The sequence below is a fragment of the Toxorhynchites rutilus genome, chromosome 2 (genome assembly GCF_029784135.1).
Source record: "Toxorhynchites rutilus septentrionalis strain SRP chromosome 2, ASM2978413v1, whole genome shotgun sequence".
Classification (NCBI taxonomy): domain Eukaryota; kingdom Metazoa; phylum Arthropoda; class Insecta; order Diptera; family Culicidae; genus Toxorhynchites; species Toxorhynchites rutilus.
In genome coordinates, this window is record NC_073745.1 from 226,116,323 (window position 1) to 226,134,413 (window position 18,091).

Sequence of the window (18,091 nt, forward strand, 5' to 3'; positions counted from 1 at the left end):
GAATTGTATGCAATAGTGAAAGTAAACAACCACATTGATTGGTGTGGTTACATTGCTTCCCCCTTGCTTCTTCGAATTAGTCAGCTTCTATAGAACAAAATTGTTTGTTTCTATTCGTACAATCAAATTTTCGTGCGTACTCCTAGCCAATGTCACCTTACCCTTATGTAGATTGAACGCACGAAGAATAGAACTGCCGAAGAATAGGCCGTATGTGAGTTTTATTGAGCTTGAACGAGCAGCTACCTCTGCGTGGAGCGATATTCAAATTTCCACATGCCGTAGCTTGGCCGATTACGTTGTTTGGATAGATTCGAAACTAAGGATGGCATACGAATTATAAACTTGTTGTAATTCATACGAAATTTGTTGTTAATTTTGTACGATTTAAATTATTTTTTTTTTCAAATTGCTGGAATTGTGTACATTTTTGGAAAAAGTGTACATTTTTGGAAAAAGTAATGCAAGTGAAAAATTAAATCTTCGCGTTCGTATGTCCATTCTCAGTAAAAAAAAACATTTTTTAACGTGCAGAACTGTAGGCAAACACCAGGACCTTATTTTGGAAGACTGTTTCGAAAGATAGCACACAAACGAGAGTTTTATAATATTTTTTTTTTATATAAAAACAGAATTTTAAAACATATTATTCAGTAGATACACATCTAAAGTTCACAACGAATTGAAAAAATCTTGTTTATCTTCCATTGTCATACAAATTATGCATCACTGTTCTTTCAAAGAAAAATAATTTCAACCAGTATGGCACCCATATCCGAATTGAATACGACCGCAAAGGGTTAACATACAACTGTGTATCTATATAAATATTATCATTATTTTGGCATTTTTATACAATGTTGGTACATAGTCATGATTTGCAACAAGAGTATGCATTTTGCATGTTTTATTTAGAAATGAAAAAAATCCTCTGACGGTTCACGACCAGGAGCTCCAGTCATACTGACATTTGGAAAAAGATTGTTTGGATCGATTAGAGTAAGTTTGAGATTAAAAGGCACAATGAAATGACAGCCTGAAGCCTGAGCTATCCAGCCTACTTAAGCAACAGCAAGCAAGTGGGGGATCACTGCTTGTGTGGGGTTGTCAACTTACAATGGGGTAGACAATCTCGTCGAGATTGATGTAAAGAAGACGGCTGGGTCCTACGTCAATGTCTTGGAGGAGAACTTAAAGCCGTCATTCAGGAAATATTAAAGGCTATATTTTCCAACAGGACAATGATCCCAAGCACACCTCGAAGGTTGCGAAACGCTATTTCCAGTTCAAAAAGATTAAAATGCTTGAGTGGACATCCCAGTCCCAAACCCCAACTCCATTGAACTGGATGAAAAAAATCCGAATTGGAGTTTTATATAAATTTGAAAATGAATACAAACAATGGCTTGTTTACATCCTTTCCATTGTAAGAAATACGTTCATATTCAAAAACAAAATCATGAAAGAGTATTTCGCGTAATGCTGTAAAGCTTTATTTCCAACACTGTACATAGGATATTTGGTAACTTATCGAGAAGCTCTTGATCAACCTGATAAATCTTCACACACTGCTTTGTGATTAGTTCTCTGACACCAAATTGCTAGATATTTACTTCCGTAGCAATTTCATTTTAAGCATCTTCAAAAACCACGAATTCTACCATTGTGTTCACACTGACAAGTATTTGAAAAAAAAAATCAGGCAGCTCAACCTTTTTACTGTTAAATATGCAGAACAAGCTTGAAGGAAAGTTTGAAAGTTCTTGAAAATGAAAAACTGATTTCGTTGATTTTTAAATATAGATGTGATTGTTTTTTTTCTCAAATATTTATTTCACGTATCCACATGGACATTGGCTATACCCCTACCCCCCCACACCGTGGACAATCGTGGACATTTTCGGTACCCCTACCCCCTCTAAAGTTGTCCACGTGGTATGTGAACAGCCCCTTTCGAGAAAAACGCGTTTGAACTTCATTGTTATTGCCGTACCAGGTTAAATACCACATCACTAAATTGGATCTAGCTCGGTAAATAATAGGATTTTCGATAAGTCCTTTCTAGAGTGTATTGTTGTACGCCTAAACTACAGAAATATGAAGGAAAAGAAAAATTGACTTTTTTTCAAATTTCTAGACTAGAATACTGTCTTAACGCATGTCTAGCAGATGTTTTTCGTTTCATTCAGTCGGATGATTTTTCTGCAATTGCAGGGAGCTACGTGTGTTTCTCTAGAGGGTAACCTGGAATTACTCAGATAAAGCAGATACTCTCAGTTGCACTATGGAACGCGATTGATCCAGTTTAGTACAGCGTCCAAGTATAAACGTTGCCAATAATGATTCAAATACTACGCGATTAACACGTTAAGTCCCGCTTTGTTCCATTAGAGGCGAATGAACTGCACTGTTCAAAGCCTCTCGAAACAAAGAAAAATAATGAAATTTCTGAAATTTCCACGTGGTCCGAGTCGGATCCTGTGGACCGACAATGGGCTTTTTGTTGGGAAAGCATTAATCACTGTTGTAAAATAAGAAAATAAAAACAATATGGGTTGTTTTCGAAAGTTTTACAAAATGTGAAAACTTTTATCAGACTTTTCGATTATATTCTTTCTATAAAATGAAAACCTTTGGGTGCTGGGACCGACACTGATACTGTGCAAGCGCTCCCCGTCTTTCGATCTCTTGTTGCGGGCTGAATGGAAAGCGCTATAATAACTGAACGGGCTCAACGTATCAATACCCCATACCACCGGAACCACGTCAACCTTATTCATGTAACAGATATACTTTGGTGGATTCTCCGATATGTATGAAACTCTCTTGTTAATGATATTAACTCGATGCATTTTCCATTTACATATGAAGATATTTTTCACACGATGTTTTGTGATGTATCCAATTGTAATTCCCTGCATTACTTGGTCGGGATTCTACCAAAACAAACCAAGTGCCAAAAACATTGTTTGGAGATATTTCAATTTGAAGTTTGGGCTACCACTAAATAACCGTAGCTGATCATATCAATTATCGCTCACGTGTTACAAACAGGATGTCTCCAAAGCACAGAGACTAATAATATATATAGAATAACATATGAATATTGAAAAAATGATTCTTAGTTTTGGTAAAAAAAAAGAATATGATTCTCAGTTCAGTGTGGATGTATTTTTAATTTCAAATCATTACTACAATAATACTATTAAAATGGTAGAGAAAAACTTATGATCTTATGTCGCTGATCAGGTCGTGATTGTTTCATTACTTTCTTGTTCTAAAATGTTATGTTCGAAGATAATTTTAAAAAAATATGCTGCCAAAGTCAACCAAGTAAAAGATGTCACCTAAAGTATTATTGCCTTTTAAATTGCCGTCCTCAATAACCAAGTCTTCCTCAATAACATCCTCCCTTTCATGCTGTAAGCCCACATCATCGTTTATTTCAGATTCAGAATCTTTAAAAAAACAAAATTATGTAGTTGCTAGACACGCAAAACTTTATTATCTTTGCAGCCAGAGCGAACCAGGTACATGTTAACTATTGACATAATATTGTTACAATACACATTAGTTTTTTGTAACGGATCCTAAGTTATTTGATAAATAGTATATATTGACTCATTTTTGCTGTTCTTGACAAAATAATTGTTGGGGTACCACCCAACGACAGTGCACTTACGGTAGAACGCATACTTCTATCATACAACAGTTGTTTCCCCTTGCATCCATCGGCTTTGACACCGGTTATGCCATAGCTGCCACTAGCGACCCCATGTTCATTCTCTATTCCTCGTTAACCACGCTCGAGTGCTGACCAAGTTCTTTCTTTTAAATATTAGTTAATAAAGTTATTGTTGTTACGTAATTATAACTATCGTCTATTCATTATCCGAGACGTAACAAAGTGGCGACGAGTCCGATGAATCGCTTGCCGGTAAAATTTTTGTGTTGAATTAAAAGAAATATCGCGACGCGTTGAAACCGCGTGTGTAAGCTCTGTACGAACAAAAGGAAGAAAAAAAAGGAATATTCTAACGCCGAAAAAAAAAGGCGGCATGTGTTGTGTATCGATAGAATTGAAATACTCTCAGGCCTAAACCGCTACTGTGTAATAGATTAAAAAAAACAAATGTTGATCGATGGATAGGAATCTCACGCCTAAAAATGGCTATAGTGTAATATACAACAATAGTTATCTTAAGATAAAAATGTATACGAATAAATTCGGCTCTGTTACAGCTGAATTGCTAAATGAGCCTAATAAACAGATGGGATAAAAAAAAGGAAAAAAATATGTCCAATCCGCCATTGCAACAAGCCCAAGATCAGCCATTCAAGGAGACAATATTAACGATCCTGAATAACCAAAATGCGCTGATGGCAAGGTTAGCAGATCAGATGGAGGGTATCCAAGGAAATGTTCAAAATACAAACCGGAACGAATATATCCTCGATTCCTTAGCGACGAATATCACGGAATTTGTCTACGATGCAGAAAGCGGACGTTCCTTCGACGTTTGGTTCTCACAGTACGCGGATCTTTTCGAAAAAGACGCTACACAGCTTCAGTATGACGCAAAAGTTCGACTTCTACTCAGAAAGCTGAGTCCCACTGCACACGAACGATATACTTCGTTCATACTTCCTAAACATTCGAAGGAATTTTCGTTTGATGAGACCATTGCCAAACTTAAGACAATTTTCGGCACGCCCGTATCTACCTACCTACCATCATCGATATCAGTGCTTCAGGCGACGAAAAATGCAATACTCCTGCAAGGTCAACCGTGCGTGCGTCGACTTTAAGCTTCAGGAACTCAAAGAGGAGCAGTTTAAATGCCTGATTTTTGTGTGTCGACTCAAATCTTCCAAGGAGTCTGATATACGGATGCGCTTGTTATCGTAGGTCAACGAGACGAACGACATCACATTGGAAAAAATAGTGGAGGATTGCAAAAGCCTCATAAATCTAAAGAAAGATACTGTGCTCATTGGTGGTCAAACTTCGACATCCACCGTCGCCGCTACGAAGGCCTACAGATCTCGTTCCCCGAATCATCGCGAAAAGGGAAGCTGGGGCAACACCAAAAGCAAAAAAGACGCACCAAAGACGCCTCGTTGGTGTTGTGGTGGTATGCATATCTCCAATCAGTGCAGTTTCAAGGAATATAAGTGCCGGGACTGCGGTCAGACAGGGCCCAAGGAAGGCTACTGTGGATGCTTCAAGCAGCGATCGAAGTTCAATAAAGAGAAGCAGCAGCATAAGCCACGGCACTCGAATAAGATCGTGAAGCGGAGCCGACGGTACATCGAAACCAACATCAGCGGTGTGCCAGTGAACCTTCAATTGGATTCCGGGTCTGACATCATTTCTAAATAAAATAGGATCTAGGTTAGATCACCACAGACGTCACCGCCCGACTGTTAAGTGCAGAGTGCTTCGGGTTGCAGACTTGCTATCAATGTGATGTTCCGAGCCTCCATCACCATCAGCAATACCCAACGAGAAGGTAACTGTTACGTTAGTAGCTCTAACCTTTCTTTGAACGTTTTAGGCTCAGACTTGTTGGACGAGTTTGGCCTGTGGGACGTTCATGGGCCACTCTACGAAAACGCAAGTACATTCCACGCTCAAGGAGGGAGCTCAACCAGTATTCAGGCCTAAGCCACGGGTATCATACGGTATGGAAGTGAACGTCGAAGATGAGCTGAAGCGTCTAGAACACCTGGGCAGCACCGATCGCCTTTTCCGGAGGATATCTTCAATCGATTGGCAAATTGCACTATATTCAGTCATATCGACCTATCCAACGCCTATCTACAAGTTACAGTGGACGAGGAAAGTCGCAAATTGATTAATATCAATACCCACAAAGGACTGTACCGGTTCAACCGTCTCTCACCCAGAATCAATAGCGCGCCGGGAGCATTCCTACAGATCATGGATGCTGTTCGGCATTGAATGTACGTCACCCTACCTTGACGACATTCTGATCGGTGACCGGAATGCGGAGGAACATAGACGAAATTTACATTTAGTCCTGCAACGCATCCAGGAGTATGGGTTCACCGTGAAGATCAAAAAGTGTCGTTTCTTCATGCAGCAAGTAAAATACTTGGGTCAACTTCTGGATTCTGAGGGCATACGCCCTGATCCGGATAAGGTGAAGGCAATAATCAACAGGCCTCCGCCAAACGATGTACCCACACTGAGATTCTATTTAGGGGCGATTAATTATTTCGGTAAATACATCCGAAAGATGCGCAAACTTCGCCGACCGCTGGATGAGCTCCTTAAGGAGGAGGCCAGTTTCCAGTGGACAGATACATGCCAACGTTCGTTCAATCGATTCAAAGAAGTTTTGCAATCACCCCTCATGCTGACTCACTACAATCTTCGCCTCGCGATGATGGTGTCAGCAGACTTATCAAATGTGGAATAGGCGCCCGCATTGCTCATCGATTCCCCGACGGATCGGAAAAGGCATCCCGGAGTCTGACTCCAGCAGAATCTCGCTATAGTCAAATCGAGAAAGAGGCGTTGGGCCTCGTATACGCTGTTACTAATTTCCATAGAATGTTCTACGGCGGACACTTTATTCTGCAGACGGACCAAAAGCCACTTGTGGCCATTTTCGGTTCGAAACAAAGGATTCCACCTTACACCGCCAACCGTCTCCAAAGATGGGCACTTGCCATGTTACTCTACGATTTCAAAATCGAGCATGTTTTTACTGATCATTTTGGTCACGCAGATATATTATCCCGTTTGATCAACAGCCACGTAAGTCCAAAAGAAGACTATGTGATTGCGTCCCTCGAAGTGGAACAGGTGATCTGCAACATCGTCAGTCAATCCATCGAGTATCTTCCTGTTTCATTCAAAATGATAGCAGCCGAGACTATGAGAGATGAGACGTTGCAGCAAGTTCCATCGCGGGAGGTTCAGCAGTTTTTCGTGCGACGTGAATCTTTGTACGCAGCCCTAAAAGTCTTGATGTACGGAGAGCGGATTGTGGTACCGAAGAAGTTTCAACGTAAAATACTGCAGCAACTTCATGAAGGGAACCTAGGCGTCGAGCGTATGCGTTCATTGACAAGAAATTACGTATATTGACCAAACATCGATGAACACGTCACCGCCCTGGTCCGATCATGTTCAGAATGTGCCTCCGTCGCAAAGAATGACACCAAAACAAAGCTGGAGTCATGGCCCATCGCCGTAAAATCATGGCAGAGGGTCCACATGGATTTTGCGGGACCAAATGACATTTTAACTCCTGCTAGTGAATTCACTATCCAAATGGGCGGTTGTTAACTTTTGAGTAACGTTTTTGAGCGGTTCTGCGAATCGAATGGCATCATACACCTCAAAACAACCCCTTTCCACTCACAAAGCAATGGACAAGTGGAAAGGTTTGTCGACACCTCCAAAAGGACCATGAAAAAATTCAGGCCAGAGGGGAAACCTTAGACGAAGCATTGAATACGTTCTTACTGTGCCACAGATCTACACCCTGTCGTAGTTTTCCTGGCGGCAAATCCCCCGCAGAAGTATTGCTAGGAAGACCACTAAGCGAGTGGAACGGTTATATATAACGTATGTGATAGAAAAACAGCGCACATCGGTGCACCCCCCTGTCAATTTTGTTCAAACAAAAGTGCACATAGTGCTAGCGTAGCATCCATTTTTTTATTTTCAATTAATATAGCAAAAAGAACCTCGAACTGTGAAGTCGTTAAATAAATTATTTTTGTTACACTCCTGAAAGTCGTGTTTAGTTTTTACGATTTTAACAGGTTATGGGCCCAGCCCGTTTTGATGTTGCCTGTGTGTAAAATTGAACGTTGAACTAGTTCTGGAAAGAAACTCTAAATTCCGACGCGAAGTGCGGTCATTTTTTTTATCTGTTCAAGAATTGTGCCGGAGTGAGAAGTGCAAAATGGCGGATGCAAAATTCGTGGTCGAAAAGCTCGGTGATACGAACTATGCCACGTGGAGATTCCGTATGGAACTAATTCTCATCAAGGAGGAGTTACATGAAATGATCATTTCGGAAAAGCCGGAACAAGTTAATGCTGATTGGCTGACTAAAGATGGAAAAGCTCGCGCAATTATTGGTCTCGCTTTGGAGAATAATCAACTCATCCATGTGATGAAAGCCACTACTGCTCGAGAGATGTGGATATCGCTGGAAAGTTTTCATCATCGGCGTTCGTTGGTCAATAAAATTCACGTATTGCGTAAACTGCTGCGGATGCAACTAGAAGAAGGTGGAAATATGTCTGAACATATCGCAGGTGTGATGGAATTATCGCAACGAATGGAGGCGATGGGTGAATCTCTTAATTGCTTCTGGTTGGTAGCCATTTTGCTATCCAGTTTGCCACCATCGTACGATAATTTGATTGTCGCGCTCGAGAGTCGAAAAGACGACGAACTTGACCTTGAGTACGTCAAAGGTAAATTACTTGACGAGTGGCGGAGGCGCGGTGAACATTCGGATGGACATGATGAAGCTTTAAAAGTGAGTTACGAGAAGAAAGTTTCCGGTAAGCATGAAGTGAAGATCAAGACGTGCTACTATTGCAAGCTAGAGGGCCATTTTCGGCGGGAATGCCCTAAACTTTTACAAGATCGAAAAAAGAGAGATGAAGAAGTAAAAGTTGTGAAACAAAAGGAAAATCAAATCAGTTTTAGTGCGAGCGAAGAGCAGATATGTAGGACAGCGTGGTGTTTGGATTCTGGAGCAACATCTCATATGTCCAGTGATCCATTCTTGGCAACACCGGGTGCTAGTGTATCAATAACGCTGGCCGACGGTAGCAAAGTGTGTTCAAGTGGTTCTAGCGTCTGAAGCGAAGACAGGAGCTATATTAGATCTTGTGCACAGTGATTTGTGCGGGCCTATGGAGGTGGCTACCCCGCGTGGGAATCACTATATCATGACGATGATAGATGATTTTTCGCGGTTTACCATTGTTTACCTCCTGAAGAAGAAAAGCGAAGCAGAAGACAGAATAAAGGACTATGTGATGCTCGTCCAGAATCAATTTGGACGAATGCCGAAGATCATTCGTGCGGATGGAGGAGGAGAATATTCAGGACATTCTCGACAGCGGTTTCTGCGAGCCAAAGGAATTGTACTGCAGCAAACTATACCGTACAGTCCGCAGCAGAACGGAGTTGCTGAGCGTAAAAACCGTAGCCTAACGGAAATGATGCGATGTTTATTAGCGGAATCCGGATTGAAGAAAAGGTTCTGGGGCGAGGCGGTGATGACTGCCAATTATTTACAGAATATTTTGCCATCAACAGCTGTTTCAAGAACACCGTTTGAAATATGGACGGGTAAGACACCTAATTACAAAAATATGCACGTTTTTGGGTGTGAGGCATTGGTATACGTTCCCAAGGAGAAACGCCAGAAATGCGATATGAAAGCTGTAAAATTGATCTTTGTTGGTTACGAAGAAAATCGGAAAGGATACCGTTTTCTGAACACAAATAATGATACAATCACTTTAAGTCGTGATGCTAAATTTTGCGATTTGAAGAAACCAAAAGAAACTGTTCAGGATGTAATTTCCCGTTCTCCGGAAATTGAGGTAATCATTGGGAACAAGAAGTCGGAACCGGAGGTTAATGAAGAAGAAATACCGTTCGACGATGCTTTTAGTGACGAGTTACCGGAAGCGGAAGTAGAATCGACTTCGTATAATGGGACATCTGATGAAGATGAGCCTTATTGTGGATTTCCGAGGCGCTCCATCAGAACTAACAAAGGAATTCCGGCGAAGCGTTACAGTGAGGGAGTTAACCTGATGACGTGTGAAAGGTTCGAACCATCAAGTTTTCAAGATTCGCAGAAGCGTGCTGATAAAGAGTTTTGGATGACAGCCATGATTGATGAAATGGAATCTCATCGTATGAATCGAACGTGGGAGTTGGTTCAGGCACCTTCGAACAAGCGTATCATCGGTTGTAGATGGGTTTATAAAATAAAACGCAATGCGTCAGGCGAGGTTGTAAAATACAAAGCAAGATTGGTGGCTCAAGGATATAGTCAGCGGTATGGCCTTGACTATGATGAAGTTTTTGCACCGGTAGTTAGACAATCAACGCTTCGCACGCTTTTAGCTATTGCTAGTCTTCATGGTATGTTGCTGAAGCATTTGGATGTTAAAACCGCATATCTGTATGGTGAATTAGAAGATGATTTATATATGCGTCAACCGCCTGGATTCGTAACTGCAGGGAAAGAAGGTTTAGTGTGTCGTTTACTAAAAAGCATTTATGGGCAAGGTGTTGGAACAAATGTTTACATCAGGTACTTATCCAAGCAGGGTTCCAGCAAGGAAAAGCTGATCTGTGTTTATACATCAAAAATCATGGTGAGAAGAATGTCTATATCCTAATTTACGTAGACGATATTTTGGTTGCTGGTGACAATGCGGCGTTGATTTCGGAAGTTCACAAGGAGCTGAAGAAGCACTTCGAGATAACAGAACTTGGCGATCTTCGAATCTTTTTGGGAATGGAAATCAGTGTAAATCATGGAAAATATTCCATTAGTCTCCGTGGTTACATCGAAAATTTAGCTGAGAAATACGATCTACAGAACGCAAAGCCAGTAAGAAGTCCATTAGATCCTGGATACGTGAAGAATGCTGGACAGAGCAAGCCGCTTGAGGAGGAAAACAAGTACAGAAGTCTGATCGGAGCATTGTTGTACGTTGCAGTGAACTGTCGTCCGGATATTGCAGCTAGTATGTCCATTCTTGGTCAAAGGGTGAGTTGTCCGAGTATTGCGGACTGGGCTGCTGCTAAACGTGTCTTGAAGTATTTATATTGTACGCGTGAATTGAAGCTAACATTCGGTGGCGAAAGCAACGACGTGATTGGCTTTGCTGATGCAGATTGGGCCGGTGATCCCAACACGAGAAAGTCAACAAGTGGATATGTGTTTTTGTGTGGTAGTGGTGCTATTTCCTGGTGTAGCCGTAAACAGAGCTGTGTATCCTTATCGTCTATGGAAGCGGAATACATCGCTCTGAGTGAAGCGTGTCAAGAGGTCATTTGGCTTCGTCAATTGCTGGAAGACTTCGGTGAAAAACAAGCTGGGACTACCGTGGTCAACGAGGACAATCAGGGGTGCATAAGTTTTGCTAGCTCGGAACGACATTCGAGGCGATCAAAACATATCGAAACTCGTCAGTGTTTTGTGAAGGATCTCTGTGAACGGGGTGAGATAAAAATTAGCTATTGTCCAACGGAAGATAACATCGCGGATCTATTTACTAAGCCGCTGGGAGCCGCTAGAATAAAACTGTTATGTGGTTCCCTTGGTTTGTCGTTGGAGCAACCGATGGTCGCTGAGGAAGAGTGATAGAAAAACAGCGCACATCGGTGCACCCCTTGTATGCTGTCAATTTTGTTCAAACAAAAGTGCACATAGTGCTAGCGTAGCATCCATTTTTTTATTTTCAATTAATATAGCAAAAAAGAACCTCGAACTGTGAAGTCGTTAAATAAATTATTTTTGTTACACTCCTGAAAGTCGTGTTTAGTTTTTACGATTTTAACAGTATGGATCCCGCAATAGCAACGGTTAATTCTGAAATATACGCAATCTGCGTTTCAAGGATTTGTCGCTTGACTATTGATTTCTCCAGCGCGATCTTCTCCATCTAGTGATTATGCCGTTTTTGTTCACTCAGATGTTCTTTGAGTGTAGCATCCACGGAAAGAACCGCTCGGGCTGATTGGAGCTGATAATGTACCAGATCACTCAAATTCTTGTTTAAGTTATTTAACAGGGATTCCAGATTGGTGTGAAATTTTTTTTTTGTTGCTCGACTTGCAACTCTAAAAGCCTCACGGTAGAAGGCCTGGATCTTTTGGGCTGAGAGGGCTGGAAGTGAATGGTATTATTGATACCGTCACACTCATCGGAAGTACCATAATAGATAAAATTTTCCTGGTCTGCCGCTTGAGGTGCACCCGACTGTGTTCCATGAGATGAGGTACCCGGGATTCCTACCACGGTCGCAAGTAACCCAGTTAATTGAACTGCCTGCTCCTCCAGCTCGGACAAATTGTTGTGAGCGAGTTTTCGCTTTAATCCGGACTTATAGTCCGCCCAAACCTACACAGAAAACCAAGGCAAAAATAAGTCTATAAATATATGTTTCGGATTAATTTTAGTATATACATACCTTTTCCCATCCAGTTCCATCGCGAATAGGCGGTCCCAAACTATTGACTTTTGCTGCCAGATTATCCCAGAAGGGTCCGGAATTTCCTCGGGAGAAGCCTTTGGCTATGTCTGGCTCTTGCTCGAGAAGCAGCACCATCCGCTCAAACCGCTTTTTAGTGGTCGTTTTGTTTTTGTTTTTTTCCCTGTTGAATGTAAAAATTGATTTACAAAAAAAAACATGATGAAAATTAGCTTACATTTTTGCAAATCACCGCAAAATCGCTGCGAAAAAATTTTCACTTCTTGTGGGTTTGACGTTTGGCTTGATTCGTATGAAATATGGGCCCTATTCCAGAAAACGAGACGAGCAGACGAGCGCTCGTCTCGTTTGTTTTCATATTCCAGAAGCCGAGCTCGACTAAAAACAGACGAGTAGCTCGTCTGGCTCGACGACCGTTTGGCCACGCTCGTCGATGAACCAGTCGCAATGAGGTACATATGAGGTGGAGCAGTAGGCAGAGTGAATTTGTATTGGTAAACAAAATATGGTGTTGTCATTATTTGCATTCAATATGGAATTTATATGAAAGAAACGAAACAATATTGGAATAAATCACAATTTGATGATGTCATGAGCCAAACTGCTCATGAAATCTTTTTTTTTATCCCATTTATTTATTTATTAGGCTCATTAGCATTTAGCTGTAACAGAGCCGGGTTTAATCGTGTACATGTACATATGTTTATGTTTCCATAAATTGTGAATTACACAGTAGTTAGTAGTAGCCATTTAGGCGTTAAGTTTTCTGTTCCATTACATCATGGTAAATTACACAGTAGTAGCCATTCTAGGCGTAAGGGTATTCTTTCTGTTCTTCCATTGTTCAGCAGACCGGACAGCGGAGACAGTTGATATTGATCATTGTTGGGTTATTTATAGAACAGCAGCCCGATGTTTCTTGCAGAGCAGAGCAGTTGTATGGATGAATCGATCTTTGTTCCACCGTGGATCGATTTCCATCGCTGATTGCGTGGACGTAGTTATTCTATAACAACACAAAGATGGTCAATTGAGGGCCCTGAGTTTGAACTCACGATCGATCGCTTGGTAAGCGAACGCGTAACCAAGTGGCTACGAAGACCCCCTTCATGAAATCTTGTAATTGATTATTTTTTAATAGATGATAATTCTATTGTGTCTTACTTCCATCATTTAAGGAGCAAAACCGTCCAGAGAACAGTCTTAAGGTGGCCGTACACTGTTTGCCCGGAGTTCAAATATTTGATATTTTTTGACAGATAAGGTTTGATTTGATATTTGTACAAACACTATTTTGTTTGCCACTCTTCAATTTTCAACAGTAGTAAACAATATCAAACAACGAACATGGATAAAATCAATTAAAATATCCAAGGTAACTTAACCATGTACCGACAGGTTCGAAGAACAGACTGAAAAAATATTTTAGGCATCCAATAATTGAATATTTGCTTGTCGTGTTTTGTGTAGAATATATTTGATCAGTACACGTTGACCAAATTTTATCTGTCAAAAAGAGTCAAATATTTGGCTTCGGTCAAACAGTGTATGAGCACCCTTATTCATAGTCCTCGGAAATAGCATAATTTTCAATGAAATGTTGCCTAATTGTAAACTATTTTTCTCAAATCACATACACCGGTACTGAGAGCCTCCAAAATATCATCATGTCAATGCTAAAAAAACCAAAATTTGTTTGTTTCTATGAAGATGAGAGATTGAAAATGACACACAAAATTATCACTTTTATTCATGTTTTCCGACATCATTTCACAAATATACACTGCACACTGTCACATTATGTGCATATTCAGAGAGAACTCCACGGAAAGATCTGTTTTCAATTGATAAAAAACATGCCAAAAAAAGCGTTTTCACATGGATGTGGAGGGCAATTGAATGTAATCACAAATATGGACGTCATAGTATGAAAAGTAGGTATGGCAGCGCATGCTATCACGCACACTACGCTTGCAAATTCTGCCATCTGCTCCACCTAATAATCCTTCCCATGGAACCAGTCGAATCAGGTCGAATCGTCTAGTTTGTTTGATGTGTTTGTTCACCTTGTTGATTGAAAGCATCGGTATTCTTCTGCTCCGTCTCTATCTTCAAAAATTGTTTCACGGCTAAACTAGTATTGCATAAGCAATGTATGTTTTCAACTGCAACCATCAAATTCAATTCAGTAATTGCAAGATTTTACAGATTTTCAAATGGACCTCTTCCAAACACAACCAAATGTGAACATTGAACTCATATTCAGGGATGCTAGTTGACTGTTTTGAATATATGAACACGGCACGAAAAGACCCATATTGAACGAAAATGAGTAACTCAAAACAACTACTTTATTGGAAATACGTATACATAGATTTAAAACTTTTCTCGATAAATCGTTGATTAGGTGAACAAACATTGCCCCAATAAATCCATAATAACAAAACGTCTGAGTGATAAAACCATATGCTCGAGGAAAAATATCAATGAAACCAGAAGATATATGAAACTTATTTCTTTTTGTTATGTTTTTTTTAATATATTGGCACTGAGAAAAGAGTATCGATTGATCAATTTTTAAACTGTTTGTTGTTTTTTCTCAAAACAAAAACATGTCTTCTCATCTGACATCACTGATCATACCGAGAAAACCGGCTGAAGTCTCTCCAGTCTACCAAATAAAACATTTCAATGAAACTCGTAACTGGAATGGGATATTTTGCTCGTCGCGACAGTGACTGAAGCCGAGAAGAGACGAGACGAATTGCTCGTCTCGTTTTCTGGAATAGGGCCCTATGTTCGAAAACAAAACAGCTCGAACGGAAGATTTACGAATTGAAAAACAACTCGAACGAAACAGGGAATGGAATTTACTAAGTCGTTCGAAATATTTCGAATCGATCGAAATACAGAATAGACACCTTTATAAAAATGTGTTTTTTCATGTTTATTAAAACAAGCCGAAAAGTAGAACATTTTTATCGATGCGGGTCTAATGGACGTGTAGTGGGGGGAATATGGACAGGTCAATAATATACGAAGCGTGGAAGTTTATCGCTCGCGAGATAAATAATTTCGCTCTCTCATATTTATATATAGAAAATTGCAAGAAGTCACTATATATATATGTATATATATATAAGTCACGGCCCATTCTGGCCCTACACAAATCGAGACAACCCAATCGATAAACACCGTCAGCAAAATCGCCCGCGAAACATCACAGTCCGACGGACCATCAAATTCCAGCGGCGACCTGGATATTACCGCGGCGTCAACAACTCAGCCACGCGTGCACGCAACCGCCGAAGTAAGCAGAACACATCCGGTTAACAACAAACAAATTGCGGCAGCAGCAGCAGAACATCAGGAGCACCATTCCATTTTTAATTGAATAAAGAAATCAGTTTCAATTTGACGACCGAATCGAATCGACGCATTTTTTTAAAAACTCTAAAAAGAAAATCCCGGTCGTTTTTGGCGCAGTCGGTAGGATGCGCTAAGTGTTTTTTTTCTCCGTAGTGATCAAGTTTAGATACTCGTAGTAACCTGTGCGCGAACTATCATATTTAGGACCAAACAAAGTGATAGAACAAACATAGTGAATTATAATCGGAATCTGTGCATGAACTGTCATATTTAGGACCAAACTAAGTGATAGAACAAACATAGTGAAGTATAATCAGAATCTGTGCATGAACTGTCATAAATGTCATTCAAACTTTTATATTTTTACACTGCACTTGGCCCTTCTTATCTGATAGAGAATAATTTACCTCCCAAGCACTAATATCGCCACCAGACGTCGACACTGTACATTTGTCGTCGCAAATATAAACAAATCAGACTATATAACACACACCAACAAACCACTGCATTCGTGAAACTGAAAACGTTTTTGACGTAGGACTACGTCTAACCGGAAGATATAGGGGGTGAAATGGAAATCTAGGCACTGAACAAGTAGGAAAAAATGCAAGATTTGGAACGTTTATAACTCGAGCATTTCTCAATAGATCGCAAAGGTTTTTGCATCAATTGATAGGAAATATATCTACGCATCTATCATAACGAATAACATTTCATTTTTCTTGAGATAAATAATTGAATAATTGTGAAATATCAAGCATTGTCCAAATGCACTATGTGCCCATTTTTGATTGGTCCATTTTGTGCTCCTCAAATCGTACCGACCAAAACGGGCAACCAGAGCAGCAGCGAAATAGAATGAAGCACGATTGGAAAGGAAAAAGAAAAAAAAGAACGAAACATTGGTCGCAGTCTCACACATGCGTAATTCTCGAGCCAGCCAGTCAGCTTAAAAATCCCCGCTCCGCTGCCGTAGCGATCATTCTCATTCAAACCGTACACCACATCAGTTCGCATCACAACACATCAACAAACCAAACCAAGCAGCCAAATCTGGACATGGCAAAGGAGGAAAAATTAAGGGAAAGGCAAAACCCGCTCGAATCGTGTCGGTCTGGAGTTCCCCGCAAGGGTAGCTAGGCCGAGCGCATTAGTACCAGTGCACCAGTCCACCAAGCCGGCGTTATATAGTTTCGGCCGCCGAAGTGATCGAGTTAGCTGCCAAAGCTGCTCGCGCCGAAAACAAAACCCGCATTCGGAACAGAACACATTCGGTTCGGTGGACATCAAGTCAACAGGCAGTTGCAACGAGTGGTGAATGGCAAACGCAATCGCAAAACGGCAGCTGGTAGCAGAAGAAAATAGTTTGTTCTTTATACAATCTGCTTTGGTGGCAAATCCAGAACAAGGCGGCATCGAGGGCGTTTGAAATGGTTTTTTTTCAAAACCACGAGTACAAAGTTTTCTAAATTGAAACCATTCCATAAAACAAGGCGCTTATCAGGGCCATTAAACCTTTCAAAAAAGAGTTTACGAAATATAGTTCAATGTTTTCTAAAATAATATCCAAAATAATAATAAAAAACAATTTGATTTTTTCATAATTTGTTTGCCAGGATCTGCTGAGTATGTGAATTTGGCAGTTGTTCTGAGCTTATTGATAGTTGGGGACTTTCCTGATTATTCAATTTACACCAATTCTTAAATTGTTTCCAGATTGAAAGTACAGTAATTTACAATTAGTTCGACATTTAGCTAATTGGACGGACATGTAATGCGACATAATTAGTTGGACATTTTTGTAAACATAGAGATCCAAATTATGACCCCACATTGAAAGTCGACACTGTACCACTGTCATCGCAAATGTTCAATTACAGGTTAAAATCGCCTCCAATGCGACACTGAGTGGCGCTTTGACACGTCGCATTGAATGTGATTTACTGTACAACATGTCACAAAGCTGGATGGGATGAATTTTCCAACTGTGAAAACTGTGGCGAGTGGCAAACGCAATCGCTAAACAGAAAGGTTTAGCCGAACAAGATGGGGATATCGAGTGATAACTAAACAATAAACTCTTTAGATTGAAGATAATTTTGTGATCCTGAAAAGGACCCTTTTTAACCTGCATGTGAATCCAACGAGCGAACAAATCGTAATGAATGTATTTTTTTGCCATCGCTCCCTTCTAACGCTCATTCGTTCGTCTCGTTGGACTCGCCCCTCTGGCTGAGTCTGCCGATTTGTCTCTATCCTGTGAGTGTGTACCGCTTGAGTATAAAACACGCGGACCCCAAAAAAATATCTTATTTTCTTTCAAACCGTAAACCCGTGTGGTTGTACGGCATCGGCATCGTGGACGTAACAAAGGAGGACAAGTTAAGGGAAAGGCAAAGTCTCACTCGAACCGTGCAGGTCTCCAGTTCCCTGTTGGTCGCATTCACTGATTGCTCCGCAAGGGTAACTAGGCCGAACG

At 40.6% G+C, this 18,091-nt stretch overlaps 2 protein-coding genes across 2 annotated transcripts; one reads left to right on the forward strand and one right to left on the reverse strand.

The window, feature by feature from the left end:
* Nucleotides 1-6,580: 6,580 nt before the first annotated feature.
* LOC129766707 (uncharacterized protein K02A2.6-like) lies at nucleotides 6,581-7,120 on the forward strand. The gene has a single exon (XM_055767297.1). It carries the CDS (start codon nucleotides 6,581-6,583, stop codon nucleotides 7,118-7,120), a length of 540 nt encoding a protein of 179 aa, XP_055623272.1.
* Nucleotides 7,121-11,483: 4,363 nt separating this feature from the next.
* Nucleotides 11,484-12,652, reverse strand: LOC129770351 (uncharacterized). The gene is made up of 3 exons (XM_055773130.1): nucleotides 12,461-12,652; nucleotides 12,223-12,406; nucleotides 11,484-12,152 (listed from the first exon to the last, which is right to left on the reverse strand). Coding segments are annotated over exons 1-3 (522 nt in total). The 5' UTR covers nucleotides 12,463-12,652; the 3' UTR covers nucleotides 11,484-11,816.
* Nucleotides 12,653-18,091: the final 5,439 nt, after the last annotated feature.